Below are 20,751 nucleotides of genomic sequence, written 5' to 3'. Positions count from 1 at the left end.
AAAGTGGCTCCTTCTCAAGCCCAGCATCGTGGTAAGACACAAACTTAAGAAACAAGATTCTGGCTCAGTCACCCTCTAGACTGTGGGTTACTTACTTTAGTGTTGACTGGGTGTTACAAAGGAATTTAGCAGATTTCCCTCCAAATGTTAGACACAGGGAGAAGATGGCCCATGCTGGAGAAGGAGTTTATGTTGGAAGGATGAAGCAAAAAGGTGGATGGGCCCAGGTCACAAAAGGCCTTGAATTCATTCACCATACTGAATGCTTCCTAAGTGCTCCCGGACACACAGGAAGTGTGGATATGTCCACCAGTGTATGTCCAATAGGTAGAGGAGTACATTGAGAAACGTTTAGCAATAGAAGGCGTCATTTTTATTCAGCAAATTTACCAAGTACCTACTATGATTTAGGCCATCTATTATGTGCCAGAGAAATGAAAGCAAAGAGACAAGGCCCTTACCCTCATGGTACAGCGTTGAGGGTAAAACCAGAACAAACAAATGAACAAGCAAATGGTACATGCTAATAAAGAAACTAATGGAGGTCTGCTGGAAAGACAGTGGAAACTTATTGAGAAATGACGGTTCGTATTTGTGGAGAATTCTTAGCAAAAGCTTTGAGGTGGGAAGATGATCAGTTCTAAATCAAAGTCTGAAGGGTTGGGTGACATGGAAATCAGGCAGGATTATGTGGAGTGTGGTAGGCCAAGGTAGTCAATTTAATTGGATAAACATGTGCTAGTCTCTAGAACTAAAGCTTGGTCAGTTACCTACAGAAGTTACTGCTGCCCACTCCTACCCAAGAAAGCATCTGTAGTTTGAGTACGTTAGGATAGGGGGAAAAAAGGCACGAAGCACAGAACATTTGTGTTCTTCCCACCCAGCAGCCATAATGTCACTTTCTGAAGGTATGGAAGAGCCACTCTGTCAGCTGCTTCCCATTGTTTAGGATACAGTTAACACTTAATGTCTAAGCACTTTACACGTATTAAGTCATTGTATCCTTACAGTGGCTCTATGGCTAGTGCATTCATTATCCCTGTCTTGTAGGTGAGGAAGTGGAGGTGGTGCAAAGTCTTGATCTTGCTCAAGATCAGACTGACAAAGTGACAGAAGGAGGATTCACACTAAGTAGGTTAAGTCTGAGTCCGTGCTCTCACTTAACCACTGTACTTAAAAGACTAAAATCCTTAAAACGGTCCGCCAGGCTTCGGCACCTCTGAGTGCTCTAGTACGCCCACACTGGCTCCTGCAGTCCTCTCTGGACCCCAAGGGAATCAGAGACCTCAGGAATCAGTGGAGTCTGAAGTCCTTGCCTGCGCTCCGCCTCCTCTGCCACCAGAGGGCGCCGCGGGTGGGCCACCCCCTCCGCTAACAGCCCATTCGTCGAGTTAGAGACGCACAGAGGGCGCGGTGCCCACTGTAAACCCGCGGTAGCGGGTCTCTGCGCTTCTGGGTTCAGGGGCGCGGGCGAAGGCCTCCCGGTGAGACCTGCCGCGGCGCGAGGGGGAGACAAAGGTCACATCAAAGTCTGCGACGCTTAGTACCAGATTCATCGCCGAATCTGCGCGCGATACATGAACCTTGGCGCTGGAGGAAGCGGAGAACAGGCTCCCGCCCCGCCCACCCAACTCACGTGACCAACGACCGCGGCCTCGAGGCCGGAAGCGCTCCCAAGCTCGCGCGCGCGCGTTCTGGCGTTTCTGGGCGGCTGTGAGGCCCCGCGAGTTCCGTCCCTGCCGCGCGCTCGCGCTCGTTCCCAGGCTTCCGGGCCGGGAGAGCTCGGCGGCGGCTGCGCGCGCGCTGCCCAGCCCGGTCCCCGCCCCCAAGCGCGCGGGGTTCCGGGACAACACAGCCATGTGCTCGTTAGCGTCGGGCGCTGCGGGTGGGTATCCCTGTCTACTGAGCACCCTGCTCGCCTGGCGCGCAGCCCGCGGGCCGGGAGAAAGACCTGCCCCTCCCGCTGCCCGTCTCGGTTGCGGGGACGGGACGGTGGGGCCTGGCTGGGAGTGGGGGAGGCGCTGGCGAGGGCCGCGGGGGAGCGGGGCGGAGGGCGGCGCACCCCCCACCCTGCTCCCCGTGCGCGCGGCTCGCGCTGGCGTCCGTCCGGGACCGGGATGATGGTTTGCGTGTGCTAGGCGGCCGGGGCGCTGTGGAGGACGAGGACGACCTGCCAGAGCTGTCCGACAGCGGTGACGAGGCCGCCTGGGAGGATGAGGACGATGCCGAGCCCCCCCACGACAAGCAGCAGACCCCCTGCCTGTTCTGTGACAGGTTCGTCCGCCTCCGGGCCAGGCGCCACCCCTCGGGTCCCCGCGCCCGGTGCGTCCGGGGGGGTCCGTTCGTCCGAAGCCCGGCCCGAGCGGCCCACGAATCCTTGAGCCCTGGTGTGGAGTGAGGGTTTGCTGAGAAGGAAGCACCGTGCTCTAGAGGGAAGAGCCGTGCCCTGGAAACCACGTTATTCTAGCTTCTCTTCCGCCGGCCTCAGTTTCCCCGTGCGCGGACTCTGAATCTGTGGTTCCCAAGTCTAGCGGGGCACCCTGGTCTCCTGAGACTTCAAAGGATGCTCAGCCCGGCTCCTCCGCCCTTCCAAATGAGGCGTGGGACCTGGGAATCTGACATTTTTCTAAAGGCATTTTCTGAGATGATTCTAATGAGATCAGTTTGCCAGTCACTAAGCCAGATCATCCCTCCGGGCCCTGCCAGCTTTATCGCTCTATAATTCATTAATGAGTACGGAGCTTCTCAGGTGTACTATTTCCACTTGAGCCATCTGAAGAATCCCCTTTCTTAGGTAGGGGCTCGCCATCTCTTGAAGGGAAAGAAACCTGATGCCCTTTTCACTTAGGGAGAAAGAAGCTATGGGATCAGTAACTTGTTTCCACAAAGGGTTTCTCGTATATCCAAATCCACGTTTTTCCACTTAAAATTCGGCCTCTTCATCTCAGGAAGCTTTGACTCTGGTCAGCCTTTTGGCAGTGGGTGTGAAAGAGGCCTGCTTGGCACGGGCCAGTGTTACTTGAACAAACATTTTCCAGTTTCCCATAAATCTAGGCATGGTGCTGATGGGTGGCATATTAGCTCCTCTTGATTCGTCCTTGTTCTCCCACGTAGCGCCATTTGCGTGGGTACAGAATGTCTACTACACTCCAGTTGTCCTAAAATAACGTTCATTGAGCATTAGGGGTGTACTTCGTGGTAAGCCGTCTAAGTACAACAAGGTAAACATTTGCTGAAAACTAGCGACTGCATAGGTGCTAGGTCTGCCGAGGAGATAGGTAGCTCCTTGCTGTGTGTTCCTATCTCCGGTATCAGTTTCACAGGTCGCCTAATGAAGAGGCTTGGTCCTCACAGTGTCTGTAACACAAGTACTTTCAGAACACTGCAAGGTCATCTTTGGAATAAGCACTTTGGGAGTATGCCAGCTGTACCAATTACATGTTATGCTTTATTTCTAAAAGCAGTCTGAGCTCTCACAGTTCAAAGCCGCTGGAAGCAGCATTGACACAGAGCAGAAAATCTGCTGTAGGGAGTTTTCATCTCTTGACAGAAACTATCAAAGGGAGTTCTCGTCCTTAAAAGCTTTTTGATAAATTCAGTGCTATTATTTGGCAAATAAATTAACTTGGACATTTAAAATGTAGTTTGTAGGGTATACAAGGGGACACAGAGGTACTAATTCCCTTTAGAAATGCTGGGTCCCTCTCATCTTCAGGTATGTTTGCTTTTTCTTATTTGGATATAAAACAGGACTTAGCAGAAGTGGGGGGAGTGTGTATTTCACCTGAAATCAATATTTAGACTTTTGAGGGAACTGTTTCATGAAGTTATGGTTTGATTTTTCAGGTTATTTACATCTGCTGAAGAAACATTTTCACACTGTAAGTCTGAGCATCAATTTAATATTGATAACATGGTCCATAAACATGGTGAGTATTTTTTAGAATAAAGGAAATTTTAGTTGTGAAATTTAAGTTCAAACTTTGTATTCCTCCAGACCTTTTCTTTCCTACACAAGTTCAGTGTCATGAAAAATACAACAAAACCTCTCTTACGAAGTATTTTTGACAAGTGGCCTTCGAAGGAGGACTAATTATAAATCATCATTTTAGATGAGATTCACTCTATTTAAGCTTACATTGACTGTACAACTAAAAGGCGGGAAGAAAGCAACCTTAGCATATGATTGCATTTTTATCATATTAGAATTAGGGAGAGCAAGGATAGAGGTGGACTTTGGAAAAGGAGGTGGGTCATTGTAAAAAAAGACAACTTACCAATTCAAAACATAACATGAACTTCAGGGCAAAAGGTTGAGTTTGGTAAGAGTATAGAAAACGGAGTGATGAAGTTAAGGTGGTAAACAAAATATTTAGATGATTCTTTTGAAACTTGTGTTTGAACATACTTCTCTTATAATTGAAGTCTACTCTTTCAAATGTATGCAAAAGAGCTACACTGTTCCACTAAAATTAACTAAATATGGGGTTGGTTTTTTAGTCCCTGTATTTGCTATCATCTAGAAAAGACATTCAATGTGTGATAAAATGTTTTTTAAATCATAAATTCAACTGTGGCTGCTTTTATAAGACATGAGTGATTTATTGGTTTTTTTTATGTGCATTTTTAGTTTCTTTTTTTTTTTTTTTTTTTAAAGATTTTATTTATTTGTCAGAGAGAGTGAGCGAGAGCAAGCACAGGCAGACAGAGTGGAAGGCAGAGTCAGACGGAGAAGCAGGCTCCCTGCGGAGCAAGGAGCCCGATATGGGACTCGATCCCAGGACGCTGGGATCATGACCTGAGCCGAAGGCAGCTGCTTAACCAACTGAGCCACCCAGGCGTCCCATTTATGTGCATTTTTAAACTAAATTAGAATCATACTTTATAATTTTTAAATTTTTTTTACTTAACAAATAGAGGTTTTTATATGCTATTATGCTTATAAAACATCTTAGTGCTGTTATGTTTCTCATAACAACATTTTTCACAACAAATAATACTCAGTTGGTTGGATATCCTGTTGCTTTTCCATGTTTTAAATGGTGCTTCATTTCTGGAAAGAGAACAAGCCTCATTGTATTTTAATTTATATCACTTAATGTAAAAGCTGGTGTATCATTTGAATACTACATGCCCAGGCAAAATTGTACTTTGGTAGGCACCTTAAAAATAGGGGATTTAGAGACTTTGGGCTCTAATACCAGCTGCCAAATACTTGTTAAAGTCTATAACCGAATTTTCCTGATTTGTATTGTTCTTACAAATGAAGATATGAATTCTAAAAATTAATTTCCTACTTTTTCAGAAATGCAAGAAAAACATTAGAAATTGTTATCCATGTGGCTGTTTCTCAATTAAAATACTCAGAATTTTTTGTGGTTTTTTTTGTTTTCTGTTTTTTTTTTAAGATTTTATTTATTTATTTGACAGAGAGAGATCACAAGTAGATGGAGAGGCAGGCAGAGAGAGAGAGAGAGAAAGAGAGGGAAGCAGGCTCCCTGCTGAGCAGAGAGCCCGATGTGGGACTCCATCCCAGGACCCTGAGATCGGAAGGCAGCGGAAGGCAGCGGCTTTAACCCACTGAGCGGAAGGCAGCGGCTTTAACCCACTGAGCCACCTAGGCACCCCTCAGAAGTTTTAAAGTTGCTATTTCTAATTCTTAATGAGAAATTTAAAATATTTAAAGTTGTAGTTTAGAGAACAGAAATATTTTATTATCTAATCAGAGAAGCCTCTATAGAATATGTCATTTAAACAAAATGCATATTAAAATAGGTGAATTATCTTTTTTTTTCCTCATTAGGACTTGAATTTTATGGATACATTAAGCTAATAAATTTTATTAGACTCAAGGTAAGTCAGTAGCTTAATTTACAGTTTTGTTTGGAAACTAAAGAAATACCACAGTTCCTGTTGGGGTGTTGATTTTAGAAGAATACAAAGAACTGCTATGTAATCATACTGGGGTAATCATGGACATTAGGAACTAGTACAACATAACAAGCACCAAGTAAATGAATACACACCATGCTTGTAAGGTATCATTTTTAACTATGTCCAAGAGGTGAATTGGTGCTATGTGAAAAAATAATTCAGTGTCAGATAATACTGATAACACAGGATTTCCCTGAATCAGAAATAATTACTAGTGTGATTTCAAGTACTGTGGTTGTCTTTTTGTTCTAGTTTTCAGATACTTAGTCCTTTTTTTGCTTCTATTCCAATGAATGTTTATGATGCTACTTCCCCCAAATCGAAACAATAAAAAGGTGCATTGAAACCATATTGCTTAATCTAAGCAATCATCCAGTCAAGTTAATGAAAGGACAGGTGAAGCATAGACTCCTTAAATACAGATTTTTTGTGTGAGGTAGACATGGTTCCCTTTTTTTTTTTTTTTTTTTGCTTAGTTTTTCTATTTTTTGCTGGGCGGGGGTGTTGTGACTATATACAATGAAAAAACATGCAATTAATTTTACATCCAGAATCCTACAGTTGAGTATATGAATTCCATATACAACCCAGTGCCTTGGGAGAAAGAAGAGTATTTGAAGCCAGTATTAGAAGATGACTTATTACTTCAATTTGGTAAGATGAACCTACTGGGTCTTCTTTAACACAGGGTCATTTATAATGGCAAATGGTGGTTAAGTTTTCTAAGAAAATATATCATCTCCTTAATTCTCTAAAAACTTTACCAGGTAGTTGGTTTCAGTACGAAAGCTGTTTGATAGTTACAGTGACCATTACTAGAGAGAAATTTAGAGGTAGAAGTTTGTTTTAATACTGTATATAAGGTGTTCTGAAAATAGGGACTCTTGAGAAAATAATTTTTTTAAAGATTATTTATTTATTTATTTGACAGAGAGAGAGAGCGAAAGAGGGAACACAAGTAGAGGGAGTGGGAGAGGGAGAAGTAGGCTTCCTGAGAAGCAGGGAGCCAGATGTGGGGCTCGATCCCAAGACCCTGGGATCAGGACCCATGTGGAAGGCAGATGCTTAACCACTGAACCACCCAGGCACCCCAATAATTTTTAATTGTAGACTAATTTTTAGTCTACTAAAATTGACTACAATTTTAATTTAGCCAACTTAACTAAAATTAACTGAGTTTTTAATTTATTTTTAATTAACCAAAATTTTTAAATCTACTGATTCAAAATCATTTTTTAATTTTTTTCTGCTTCAACGTAACATTAAAGTAGTTTTTATAGTATTTGCTGCTTTTGTCTGATGTATTTAGATCAGATAATTGACTTAATTTAAGACACCTAATTTACTGAGATTTTGTTTTGATGCAAAACAGATTCCACTGGAATTTCCAAGGGCTCATCTACATACATTAACTCTACAGCCTTCCTTGTGGCAGGGCTACTTTCATTTCTTGACTATAGCTTTCTTATTTGCTATGTGCATTCATTCATTTCCTATTTTACTCTTTTTAAGATTTATTTATCTGAGAGAGAGAGAGAGAGAGTGAGTGTGTACATGTGAGTGGGCGGAGAGATTAAGGGAGAGAATCTCAAGCGGAATTACTACTGAGTGTGGAGCTCAAGGTGGGGCTTGATCCCAAGACCCATGAGATCATGACCTGAGCCGAAATCAGGAGTCAGGCTCTTAACTGAGTGAGCCACCCAGGCACCCTAGCTCATTCCTTTCTTATTAAACAAGGATCTTAGGAAAATTTTATTGGCTTCTTATAGATACTTTATTGTTATAACTTATCAGAGTTAATACTTTTTTTCCCCCTTATTTATACTGTATTTAGATGTAAAGCATTTGCTTTCTTCAGGTCAGTAAGACCATTCTAAAAGGACATGTCCCTTCACATACAGAAGTTTGACAGTGTGGACTTGAGCAGTTCTCTGATTAGTGAGAGCTGTAGAAAATGAGTAGAAAACTACTCATTTCCTTGAGAAGGACAATCATTAAGTTGTATGGTACTGTGATGTAGTAGTTAGGACCTTAATGTTGGATTCAGGAACTGTTTAACCTGAATGGACAGAACTTTTTGTTACTAAGTTTTCATCTGAAATTCTTTCTGGCTCCAAAATTTGGTGAGTCCCGGGTTGATTTTTTCCCATTTTTACAAATTCTCTCTAATCTCATTTCTCTCCAGAGTGAACAAAGTGATCTCTTTGATAAATGACAAAGTGCCCACTAAGTGCTCTTCATGACTTCCTAAATTCAAAATCATCCAATGAACACTCATTGGTTAAAAGTGGTACATCAAATGCCTTAGAAACATGAAGAAATGACTCTTTCCCATAAGGAGGCCACAGTCTTAAGAGTATTTTGTTTTTAAATGTCTGTCTTGCATTATAAGGTCAGATATGATAAGTTTTGTGAGAAGTAGAAAAGGTAGTATTGTTCAGAAGAGGGAGAGGTTATATCAACAGATATTTGTTGTATGCTGGTCACTGTGGGTGCAGATCAGTATTGAATCTAACTCTCCAACAGGAATATTAAGTTAATTTCTTCAGCTTTAATTTGTAAAAAGGTGGTAATGACACCTTGTAGAATTGTTGAGAAGATAATGCATATTAGTGCAGTGCCTGTCAGAGGGTTAACTGCTTAATAAAGGAGAATTTATTGTTACTAGTAAATAAATAAGGTCTACAGGAGTTTGGAGGAAGAAGCCACGACTGGAACACTCAAAGAGGCCAGTAAAAAAGGGAGAACTTGAACTGGGCATGTCCTTGAGTGTGCTGCCTGCGTTCTCTCAAATAGTGCTCCTAGCCCTTGGTGGAGAGAGATGGAAGAGAAGGGCATTGCTCTCTTGGCTCCAAGCTTATAGACCTCTGTATCTCCACTGCCTTTCAATAAATATTTATCAAGCATCTGCTAAGTATTAGGCTTTGAGGATTTAAAGATGATCGAATTAATAAAAAAAGATGACTAAGAAAATAAACAATGCAAGTATAGTGTAAGGGGGGCCAAGTAACTATAAGAGAGAAACCTGGTAAACACTAGCATAGCCAGATAATCACATCAGTGATAAATCACGTTGATGTTATAAACTCTTTATGATGTGTGATGACACTTTCCCTCTAGTCTTCCTCCCCAAAACCAATAACCTCAGTCTAACCATGAAAATCCATCAGACACACAAAGTAAGGGTCATTCTACAAACTACCTGACTAGTACTCCTCAAAACTATCAAGGTCATCAAAAACAAGAAACATCTGAAAAATTGTCATAGCTAAGAGGGGCTTAAGGAGATATGACAACTGAATGAATTATAGTATCCTGGATAGGCTCTTGGGATAGAGAGGGGATGTTAGGAAAAACTAATGAAATCTGAGTAAATAAAATGAGGGCTTTTTTAAAATACAATGTAATATTTGGAAAATATTCCACAAAGTGTCAGTATTCTTTTATAAACAAAGAACCTTTAAACTTTGAGGGACAAAGGATCAAACACTTGATAGAACAATAGGAAAAAGTACAAGATGAGACAGTTCACCAAAGAGTTCAAAAGTAGCCCAGCAGTGAGATACCTTTTATTACCTATCAGACCAGTAAATATTTTTAAAATATGACGTATTTTGTTGACAGAGAAAGTACAGGCACTGTGATACATTGCTAGTAGAATGCAAATTTGGCAACACCTAACTAAAACTGAATGTGCCCTTTTTAACACAGCAGTTTCACAGATAAGAATCTGCTCTGAGGGTACACGTCCAACATTCTGAAAATACATGTACACAAGATTATTCAAGGTAACATTATAATTTCTAAATATTGACAACAGCCTAAGTGCTCATACATAGAAGAGTAGTTGAGTGAACCCTGGTAGGTCCACACCATCTATTAAAACAACAACAGCCACAACCCAAGTTCTCTGAACTGATAGAGTGATTTCCAAGACATAAGGTTAAATAAGAAAAGGCAAAGCTCAAAGGAGTATCTATGGTATGATATTCTTTTCATGTAAGAAAGGAAGGGATTTGAGAAAATGCGTGTGTCTGCTCATTTGTGCAAGAGAAATACGATAAAGATAAACTAGAAACTAAAGAGAGCAGTTACGTATGGGGTTTAGTGGGACAGCGATAGAAGGGCACAGTGGGGTAGACATAACAGGGATAATGGGGGAGTGACATTTCTTGTAGAATGTACCTTCTGTATAGCCCCCACTCTTAGGACAGAAGTATTATTTCTCATAGCCTTCATGTAATTAAAAAAAAAAAAAAACAATAAAGCAACCAGGAGGTATGTAGGTAGTGGTGGTGCAAAATGGAATAAAAACACTAATGAATGAACTCAGCTGTATTAACACAGGACTAATGTAACTGCTGAAAGGGGTTGGGAAGGAAAGAGTTGTTTGAGTCACTAAAATCTTGACTGGATATTGCAAAAGAGACTACATAAATTCTGTGATCTAGTCAGTAAAGGTTTTTCTTGTAAGGTTTGAGCTAGCAATTCTGCGATTATGTATTGTCTGTAATAGCATGGACAAGTAAGTAAATATATTACGGATAATAAGAGCTAGGTTTCTCACTGTTGGGAAGGAGGTGTCAGATAAGGAAGTACAGAAGGATGAAATGAGTCCTGTAGTGATAGATTGGAATCAGAGGTATCAGTATCAACTGTTTTCAATATACATGCACATAGGTATGGGAATACAGGTGTCTGTGCATGTGTGGGTCAGTATACACACATGTATTTCCTGGCTCTGTTGAGAAAGCTTAGAAAAACCCCAGTAGCTGTAAACGTGCCTATTGCCCAGATTTTAACACCATTGTCCAATAAAAAATTTTTAAAAAGTTTGGAGAAGTGATTGATTCAATGGATGGCATAGGGCGATAAAAGATGAGTCTGGAACAGTTTGCGCCACAGAGTAAGGAAGTGCTTAAAAAGAAAAGGTGGGGGGGTGGGGGTGGGAAGAGGGGACTTACACAAGAATACAGGAGCCAATGTGAAGGACTCTTCATGGACAAATCTGGAGTAATTTGAGGAACACAGTGATAGTGTTGGGTTTTAGCTCCTAGGATAGTAAATATACCTGAATTCATACCGATGTAATCAACTAAATAAATATATGGAGAAGGAGCAGCTCAAACCTAGAGCTGCTTTTTTAGAAGGGAAGAGAGAAAATGACCATTATGCAAACACCGTAGTAATAACTTGCAGAAAAGATGCACCAATGGACGCTAAGATCAGTGGGTAAAAATTTAATATGAAATAGGATTTGCATAGTTCAGAATATCTCCCCAAGAAATTTTTTTTTTATTTTTTTAAAGATTTTATTTATTTAATTGACAGAGATCACAAGTAGGCAGAGAGGCAGGCAGAGAGAGAGAGAGAGAAGCAGGCTTCCTGCGGAGCAGAGAGCCTGATGCCGGGCTGGATCCCAGGACTGTGAGATCATGACCCGAGCCGAAGGCAGCAGCCCAAACCACTGTGCCACCCAGGCGCCCCTCCCCAAGAAATTTTAAATACAAAGGAGATGTTAACTTTTCCAGCAGACACTCCCACACTGACTGATCAAGGCTAACATCACCATTAATAAGTACTATTGACACCTTGGAAAAACGCACCAGGATACATCATTTTTCTGCTGTACTTTATTCCAATAATGAAAAAACATCAGACAAACTCAAGTTGACAGACTGACTGTAAAATCAGTACTCTACGGGAGTGTCAGATACAGTTTTTGGGTCCACTAGTCTAGAAATAGTTCAAGGTGTTGGATATTTTAGTTGTGATCTCTTAGATGTTTTTGAATTTCTCTAATTCATCAGTCATTGATAGGGGTGTATTTACATTTCTATGACTGAAGAATTATCTGTTTTTGCCTTTTAATTCTATCAGTTTTTGTTTTTGTGAGGTTTATACTCATTTATAATTGTGATGCCGTCTTGATGAATTGACCGTCCTTTGTGGTAGTTCTCAGCTGCCAAAATGAAGTATCCAGGTGATGTGAACCTCCAGAGACAGAATGTAGATATGGAAATTCATCTTCCTGAATATGGTTTAGAACTTTGAATTAGACTTTTATAAATTGTAGTTATGGATCTTAATGTTGACTGAATCCTTTTCTCCTTTCCAATGTTTCCTTTATATGATTATCTACATATTATTAATGTTGAAAGATTACTCTGTCTTTTATTGCAGCAGAAAGCAAACATAGAAACTTGCTGAAACAAAGAAATCAATTTCTTTGGTCAGTTCTCATCTGTAATTTAGACCAACAAGCTGGCTTGTAAACAGTTTGAAGAAGTTTGAAAATGAGCTGTAGTAAGAAGTAGAAAATATGGTGTACTGTCCTTAACATATTTTGTTGTTCTCATTAATTTTTGGTGAAGTAAACAGCAAATGAATCTATAGTTGTTTTAAAACAGTGATTCAGTATTCTTCCAGACTAATTGGAGATTAGTGGCATGTTGTACTAGTGCTTTTAGAAGAAGTTCGATGTAGGCTCTAGTCTCTAAGTTGTATTCTCATGTATTTGTTAAGCTTAGTTCTTTTTTCTCAACTCTGTGTCACAACTAAAAACTGAATATGGAAAAATAAAGCCATATTTCTTCCAGTGCTGTACTGAAGAGAAAATATATCTGCATCATTTTTATTGTTTTAAAGTTGATCTGAAGGTTAATTGGACTGATTAATAGACACTGTGATTTTGACCACAGTCACTAACTCCATATATTAACTTCTGTTTGCAGAGTTGTTAGCTCTTCAGTGAAATTTAATGAGTTTATACATCAAGACTTAAAGTTAAGTCTTTTGATATTAGGGATTAGGATGTCATAATACCAGCAATAAGACATTGGTGTATAGATTACACTACCCATTACCTAGGATAAAAAAGTTACTGAATGTATAGAATTCTTTATGTACACACTGTCCTTAGTGAATATCTAAATGAATGCCTGTTATTCTATAGATAAAGACTCAGAGTTGAGAAGGGAACTAGTGTGGTGGAGAATATGAGCTAGGAAGGCAGGCATGGGTTGGTATCTTGGTTTTTTTTTTTTTATTAAATCACCAAATGACTTTGGGCAGCTCTCTTAATTTCTCTGAAATTTATATTTCCCATGCCTTAAAATAGGGATAAATATTTATATCTTAGGTTTGAGGAAGAAACAAGATGTAATGTATGTACTTGGAAGAAATCTGGTGATCAATACATATAAAGGGGGCGCTTGGGTAGCTCAGTGGGTTAAAAGCCTCTGCCTTCAGCTCAGGTCATGATCTCAGAGTCCTGGGATCGAGCCCCGCGTCATCGGGCTCTCAGTTCAGCAGGAAGCCTGCTTCCTCCTCTCTTTCTCTGTCTGCCTCTCTGTCTACTTGTGATTTCTGTCTGTCAAATAAATAAGTAAAACCTTTTAAAAAAATAAATATTAGGGCTTTTTCCTTCCATTTTTTTGCTTCTTCCTGAGTTTGGTTCAGTATAATTAATGCTTTAATATATGGTTAATTTAGCTACCTAATGAAAAAGTTAGACTAACAGAATGCTCTTTAAATTTAAATGGAAACAGTTTGGATATTAAAGTTTTATTTAACTAGAAGTACTTCTACAACTATTTCTCAGTTGGCTGCATAATAGGCCCTTATTATATATTTATTGATAATATGTTTATATATGCTTCATTGTCAGAAGATGGCCTGATAATAATGTCCATTTATTTCTTAGATGTAGAAGATCTTTACGAACCAGTGTCAGTCCCATTCTCATACCCCAATGGACTCAGTGAAAACACATCTGTTGTTGAAAAATTGAAACATATGGAAACCAGGGCACTGTCTGCTGAAGCTGCATTAGCTAGAGCGCGTGAGGATCTGCAAAGAATGAAGTAATTTATCAATCTTACAGAATATTAGTTATTTAGAACCCCCAATAATACTGCTAATAATAAGGTGGAATATGGTAAAACATTCCATGTATTGGAAAGTACAATGTAGGTATTTAATCTTAAATTTATTTTAAGTTAATTAATGGTATGCAGCATTTTTATATGTTATAGTTGATTAACAGAATTTTGTGGTTTTGCCTGTTTTCCATTCTTTGTAATTACTTTTGTGCTTACAGTTATTGTTCTAGGAGTGTTGTCCTCTTGAGTGCTTTTGTTCTTTGATATTGCCTTCCTTTGAATTACTTGGTAATTTAATAGAATCTAATAGATTTTTCCACTTACTTTTTTTCTCCTAGCCTTTTAAGGGGGAGTAATTAATATTTTTTAGGTTTGGGAACAATAAGGTGTTGAAATTTTTGTTTTTAAAGAACCAAAGTGTAATTATGTAGTGTTAGAAAACAAGATACATAAGATGATTTTGCCCAGTGAGTAAATTAGCCTTCTCCTGGTTTACTTCACAGAATATACTTCACAGAATTTAATGTGCATGTGAATCACTTGGGAATTTGTTACACTGTACATTCTGATTCAGAGGTCTGAAGTAGGGCCCGAGATTCTGCATTGCCCAAAGTATAGCTTTAGCTGTTGGATTTTTGTAAGTTGGTTGCCATTCCCTCAGTACCCATTTGATGGTTTGCTAGAATGTCCAGGGAACAAAATGTAGCTGACTGTGGTTCCCTTTCCTTTTTGAGATTTTATGCTGGTTAATCTAGTAACCAACAACAACTTCACTGTCTGTCCCCCCCTTAGCATCTCCCCCCATGCATACATTATAGATACTTTATATGTTGTCATCAGAGAGGGAATTGAGTTTTAGAGCTGCAGTGGGTGGTGGTGTAGGTAAATAATTCTCAATTTGGGTCAACTTTTTGCCCGTATAACCCTTTGATGAAATATTGTGGTTTCAAAGAACATTAATAGTGTTGAAATATATCACACTGATTCATTCACCTAAAATAAGATTTTAGAACAATAGAAATAATAATATTGAATAAAAATAATATGGTTTTGTTCAGTTGAAAGGTACAAACAGCTATAATCTTCTGTTGGCAGTGTTTCTGTAGTACGAAGAAGGCATGTTTACGTCTGAGTTTGCATATGCTGTTGCTTAAGATCCAGCAGGGGGAGCCTTCCGTTGCTTTCGAGAGAATGTTGAAATAGAGGCTCATCACACTGCATACCAGACTCCCTTCCCTTTCTTCTCCCTCAACCTCTAGCCTTTCCTTTTTTCATGGTCCAATAAACCTGTCTCAAGGGTGTATTTCAAATTGATTACAGACAATTTGCTCAGGATTTTGTGATGAACGCAGATGTCAGAACCTGCTCGTCATCTACTACTGCCATTGCAGACCTCCAGGAAGATGAGGATGGCGTTTATTTCAGCTCATACGGGCATTATGGGATACATGAAGAAATGCTAAAGGTTAGAAAAGAGCACAAAGTGCTCCAAATCTGTACTAAAGGAAAAACCGAATGAAACAAGTTCTTAGTATATATTCTGTAGGAGAACTGGGTTTTTTTGGTGTTTTCTTAGAACTGCTTTTTAAATCTCTTTGGTGCTTAATAGCACATCTTGGGTTGAAAAGACTACAGGAGCACCACAGCCACTGTAAATTCGATTTAAGATCATTCTTAATCTTTATGAAATCTTTACTTTTGCTTGAAATAAAACATTGGAGAAAACTGCTGCTGGTTTTCATCTTCTCAAGAGCAACTATTAAATAGTAACAAATTATACATTTGCCTTTTAATGTACAAAGGGGATGATTAATTTTAGTGTTTTAAATAGTAATATTGACTTCAGTTTGGGCAAATAATTTTTTGGTAAAGTTAAATTGTAAATAATTTTTATAATTGTCATAGCATAACTTTGTTACATTTGAAATCATCAATATGTAGAATTTCCTAAATTGGTCAAATCAGGTTTTTAAATTTGGTTGGTTTTAATTTTTGTCATGATAATGTCCATATAAAATATATTTCTAGCCATACCTAGTAATTACACATTTGACTATGTATTATAGATTATAAAATAGTAACATCTAATTTTTTAATTTGGTAAAACTACAGTAGAACAAGTGTTGGGATGTAAAAAACTTCATGAAAGTGTTAGATTTTCATCTCTGTGAATTTTAGATGCCACTGCCTTTTCTTAAATACAGCCAACAAAAAATGCATTCCTAAATTCTTCCTCACAAGATTGTTTTATTTTGGAAAGCCTGGAGACCATTTTCCTCTGACACAGATAGATTTAAAATAACCAGGGATATTTAATAATAACATGTATGTATTTTATTGAGTCAGGTTTGCAAGATCACAGGGTGAAGGTCTCCTGATTAATAGTAATTGTAATTACTTGGGGTCTCTTAAAGCAGTGTCATGTCATTTCTTTAATAATGACATGTCACAGTCGGTTGTGCTTTTTGTTGTCACTTGGGTAATGGCATAGCATTATAAATAACAGTTATAAGTGATAAATTATTTTAAGTCGGAGTGAGTTTGTTTAAAAGAAATTGATTTACTCTGTTTTCTTTGTTAAAATTAATTTTATTGTGTCTAGAATTCTTTTTAAGGGGTTCACTTAAGCCCATGTTTGTCATTTTAAATCACTCCGTCAATTTAAATGCCATGAACCTTTAATGCCTTTAGTATGGAAATTGTGTGGGTTTTCATACAGAAGGTTACTGAGACTCCAAGTAGGTGGGACATAAACGTATCCTAGATACAATCATCAGGGAAATCCATTTTGACTACTTATTTCCAAATATCTGTCCTGGACATTTGTAGCTGTATATCCATAACTAGAGGATCTTTACACCTGGTCATATATCTTTAAGTCCTTTTGATGTACATATGGATTTAAGAAATTCCACCTTGAAGTGGCACTGGCTACCTTTTCCCTTTTAGAGAATTGCTTAAGAATCCCTATAATATAATTTTCCATGCCTCACTTCCCATTAGCGGTTACACAATGTAATTACCTCTCCTTGGGAATGACTTGATTAAGTATTCATAAGAAATAAGCATATATTCCATGCAAAAAGAACTATTTATCCAATTTATATTTTGCTAACTTACATACTGTGGGTGAGTAGGAAATATTCTGTGTATCAAACAATACTCTGTTTCTTATCAAAGCAATTCTTATCTCACATAATCTGTTTAAGGTTGTGTTATTACCACAATCTCATTTGATATTTATAGATAATTTTAAATTGAGAAACCATGGATAGGATTTATTTTTATCCTTAGAATTGGCCTTGCTTTTATTGGAAGAGTATTTGGATTTTTTGGTTGCTTAGTCTCAGGTATTTCAGTGATGGCATATGTTGTGCTTATAATTATAAATAAAGGTACTTTGTGATCTTAACTTTCTAGAGTTCAGATGAAGATAACATTTTTGAATTCCAGAGATAACAGCTGATGGAAGGATGGATTATAAGAACTTTCAAAATCCTTTGCCACTTTATCTTTTTGAAGAACAGTCATTCTTGACTAATGTTGTAAATCTGAGATGTACCACTCTTTTTTTCCAAGAAAAATATTGTTCATCCTGGTAAACATTTATCACAGATCATAGTACCATTAGATAATTTTTCTTTACTGCATTCTTCTGATTGTATCTTCATCCGACTCGTGCATTCCTTCTACCTTCATGAGCCCATACATTTAAAACATACTGTTATATATACATAAAATTCGTAGTATATACTTTTCTGTAGTCTCATTCTTAAATTTTTTCTTGTATATGTAGGAATAATTCCATGGCACTTTACTAGTCTTAAAAAATGATGTTGCTTCTTAGTATTAGAGCTCTGATTATATTCTTCTTTTGTGTTCTTTAGTTTTAATAGGTGAAAAAAATAATTTTTAAAATTTCTATTATCTTATTTTGTATTGAAGTGTTTGTGTTTTCTTAGAATACATTTTTACAAGTGGTTATGAGTGCTAGTCTTTTATTTGCTTGCATTTTCATTTTTAGTGGTTTTCCTTTCAAAACTTCATTTACTAAACTGAAGCTCTGCTATGCCCAAAGCACTCTGGTATACTTCGGATTTTATTGCACACGAATGAAAGCAGATGGATCTGTAAAAAGAGCCCGGATGAAGGACTGTAGTTGAGGGAGCAGCGGTGCATGGATTTAGGACAGGCATTCGGGTGCTTGTGATCAAGTTGGAGCAGTGGTGAGGCAGTGTGGTTGGCGAGAGCTTTCTGAGTGACTGCCTCCTAGACTGATGTTTACCCACGAAAAATCACTGGCTGTAGTACAAGATGAGTATAAGAATGACAAATGTATGGAATGGTATACATTTTTTTATATAAAGCAATTAGAAATAATTACATAAGAAAACATGGAATTAATTCTGCAGTTCCCCATTTTTTTATATCTTGTAATTAAGTAGAACAACTTGGCTTTTAATTTGAGACATTATATGGTTTGGGGGGTTTTTTGGCCTAAAATTGTTTTTTGAAGAGTATGGATTGCATAAATTTTGATATCATAGTATTTGCTGTAACATTTCTTTTTACCTAGTGTGAAACCTAAAGCTGGAATTCCTATTCTGTTTTTATTGTGCTCATTTTATTTACTTGGCAGCAGAGGCCCTTACTGCTTAATTTGCTGTCTGTATGTGTCTCAGCTAAAGTAATTTAAAAGGGAATCGGCTTTATTCATGAACTAAAATAAATGTTCACATTCGATGCCTGCGTCAGTCTCAGGTCATGTGAGGCTCCAGAGTGTAGAAGTCTCAAATGTGAGCTGCAGGGCTCAAATGATTTACCTTTGGGATTATAGGCTTTTAAGCATCATTTCCTACTACAGACATTTCTAGAAACAAAACAGGATTATAAATCAGATATGTGCTGATCAGTGACTTTCTTAGAAAAAGCATACTCCGTGTGGCTTCATTTTTTATATGTAACCACAACTTTTAACATCTATCTGTTTTGGCTCTTTTTCTCCCATATTTTAACATAGCATTTTAACATTTAACCTAGTAGACTCCCTTTACTATACATTGTCAGGCTCTAGACTCCAGGCTCTATTTGATGGAGCGGAACATCATGTTCAGCTTCTGTTAGCTTTAATTATCAGTTGAAGTCTTGAAATGATAACGCTTATCAAGACAAAAATGTGTACATCTTTAAGAATTTAGACCTTATCCAACTTTAAGTAATTTTCTTTGTGTGTTGTTGGCATTTTTATTTTTTATTGTTTTCTTTTAGGACAAAGAAATTAAGCTTAGCTTTCCAAGCAAACTAGCAATGTGTGATAAAATAACAAATATCTTCCTAGAAATTTTATATTTTCAGTCTATCTTATAAACAGAATGTTTTTCTTTCTCCACTCTAGGACAAAGTACGAACAGAAAGTTACCGAGATTTTATATATCAAAATCCACATATCTTCAAAGACAAGGTGAGTAGCATTGGCTACAGAATTGTACCTTTCACAAGGCTCTTGGGTGATAGAAGTCCTCATTTGGGTCTCATTGTGCTAGCAGTTGATTTAGTGTACTCTGGCTTTATTTCATGGGAGACTTTTATGACGCTTCTCTGTGGTGCAGAATCCTGATAGCAGAAATGCTGATTGGTGCTGTCATTCAGTCTACAGATTTTTTTTTAAATTGAAATTCATTAATTACAGTGACATGGTTTAGGTAAACTTTACTTATCCAGATTATTTTGCTTAAACCATATTGTTGATGTACTGTGATTCCTGTGAATTTCAAATCTATCAGATAAGCCCTGTACCAAAGCATACTTTTAGTGATTAGTATGTGTTAATTAGTTAAAAATTAATAATTTTAAGAAGTTATAAGTAGGGTCAAATATTGTAAGGTAGAACTTAAGTTCTTTCTTTTAAGACCTCATCTACTCCTTTATAAGACACTTTGTGTTTTATATTTAGTCTTAATACCATTTCAGGTTTTTTCAAAGATGGAATTTCACACTTAGTGTGTGTGTGTGTGTTTGAAATTTTTGTTATTTGTATTTCCTCCCTTATGAATTGTTTTCATTTTTTCTTCACTTCCTCCTTTCCTCCTTTTCTATGTTGGCATGTTTACCTAAAACTTCAGATTTTCTGTTTGTTCTTTTTTATGAAAATTAGTCCACTAATTTAGTAAAAAATATTATCATTTCTGTTGCATATATACTTTGTTTGGGAATTTTCCCCCACCCTTTGCACTTCAGGAACATGTATATTGATAACACACCGGGTTTTTATAATTCCCCTTTCACCTTCACTTTAAAAGATAGATCTCAAAGGTTATTTTATAAGCTTTACGTGATATTGCAGCAGTGGCTAGCAATCTTTATATTTTAAAAAATCCTTTTCCTGATTTGCATTTTGTTTGGAATATAATACAGATTGGCTTTTCATTTTCCTTATCTGTTTTCCAAGAGCTGTGTTTTACTTGTGACTTAACTGAGTTAGACAGTTGGAATTTATATGGTTCTCTGAAAGGTTTATGAAAGGTTTATGACAGTATGTGTTTCTTTGTATTTACTGATCCCCTGTATACACAAATAGGTGATTTCATTTTCAAAATCTTGGTTTTTATCAGTTCTTTGTACTTAGCTTTTTTGTGTGCTTTTTACATGTTATTACAGCAGAGACTAAGAATTTTTTTCTTTTTAAAATTTATTTATTTATTTATTTATTTATTTAAAGATTTTATTTATTTATCAGAGAGAGTGGGCGAGAGAGCAAGCACAGGCAGACAGAATGGCAGGCAGAGGCAGAGGGAGAAGCAGGCTCCCTGCTGAGCAAGGAGCCCGATGTGGGACTCGATCCCAGGACGCTGGGATCATGACCTGAGCCAAAGGCAGCTGCTTAACCAACTGAGCCACCCAGGTGTCCCGAGACTAAGAATTTTTTTATAGTTTT

General features: G+C 38.0%; 1 protein-coding gene across 4 annotated transcripts in view; it reads left to right on the top strand.

Moving 5' to 3' along the window:
- The first annotated feature begins 1,671 nt into the window (after positions 1 to 1,671).
- Positions 1,672 to 20,751, top strand: part of PRMT3 (protein arginine methyltransferase 3) — a 129,460-nt gene continuing 110,380 nt past the window's right edge. For 2 of the 4 annotated variants that reach the window (XM_004752135.3, XM_045066127.1), the window contains exons 1-8: positions 1,727 to 1,885; positions 2,139 to 2,274; positions 3,847 to 3,929; positions 5,804 to 5,853; positions 6,486 to 6,588; positions 13,640 to 13,799; positions 15,138 to 15,282; positions 19,213 to 19,278. In XM_004752135.3, the coding sequence (XP_004752192.1) occupies positions 1,858 to 1,885; positions 2,139 to 2,274; positions 3,847 to 3,929; positions 5,804 to 5,853; positions 6,486 to 6,588; positions 13,640 to 13,799; positions 15,138 to 15,282; positions 19,213 to 19,278 (771 nt within the window). In that variant the 5' untranslated portion in view covers positions 1,727 to 1,857. Of the gene's footprint in view, positions 1,886 to 2,138; positions 2,275 to 3,846; positions 3,930 to 5,803; positions 5,854 to 6,485; positions 6,589 to 13,639; positions 13,800 to 15,137; positions 15,283 to 19,212; positions 19,279 to 20,751 lie in introns of all 4 variants that reach the window. The other 2 variants (XM_013055890.2, XM_004752136.3) reach the window with 2 other exon arrangements.

Source organism: Mustela putorius, unplaced genomic scaffold, assembly GCF_011764305.1.
Source record: "Mustela putorius furo isolate JIRA1106 unplaced genomic scaffold, ASM1176430v1.1 tig00003859_pilon_pilon_pilon, whole genome shotgun sequence".
Classification (NCBI taxonomy): Eukaryota; Metazoa; Chordata; class Mammalia; order Carnivora; family Mustelidae; genus Mustela; species Mustela putorius.
Note: the sequence above shows the minus strand (reverse complement) of the source record. Positions and strands in the feature narration are given on the sequence as shown.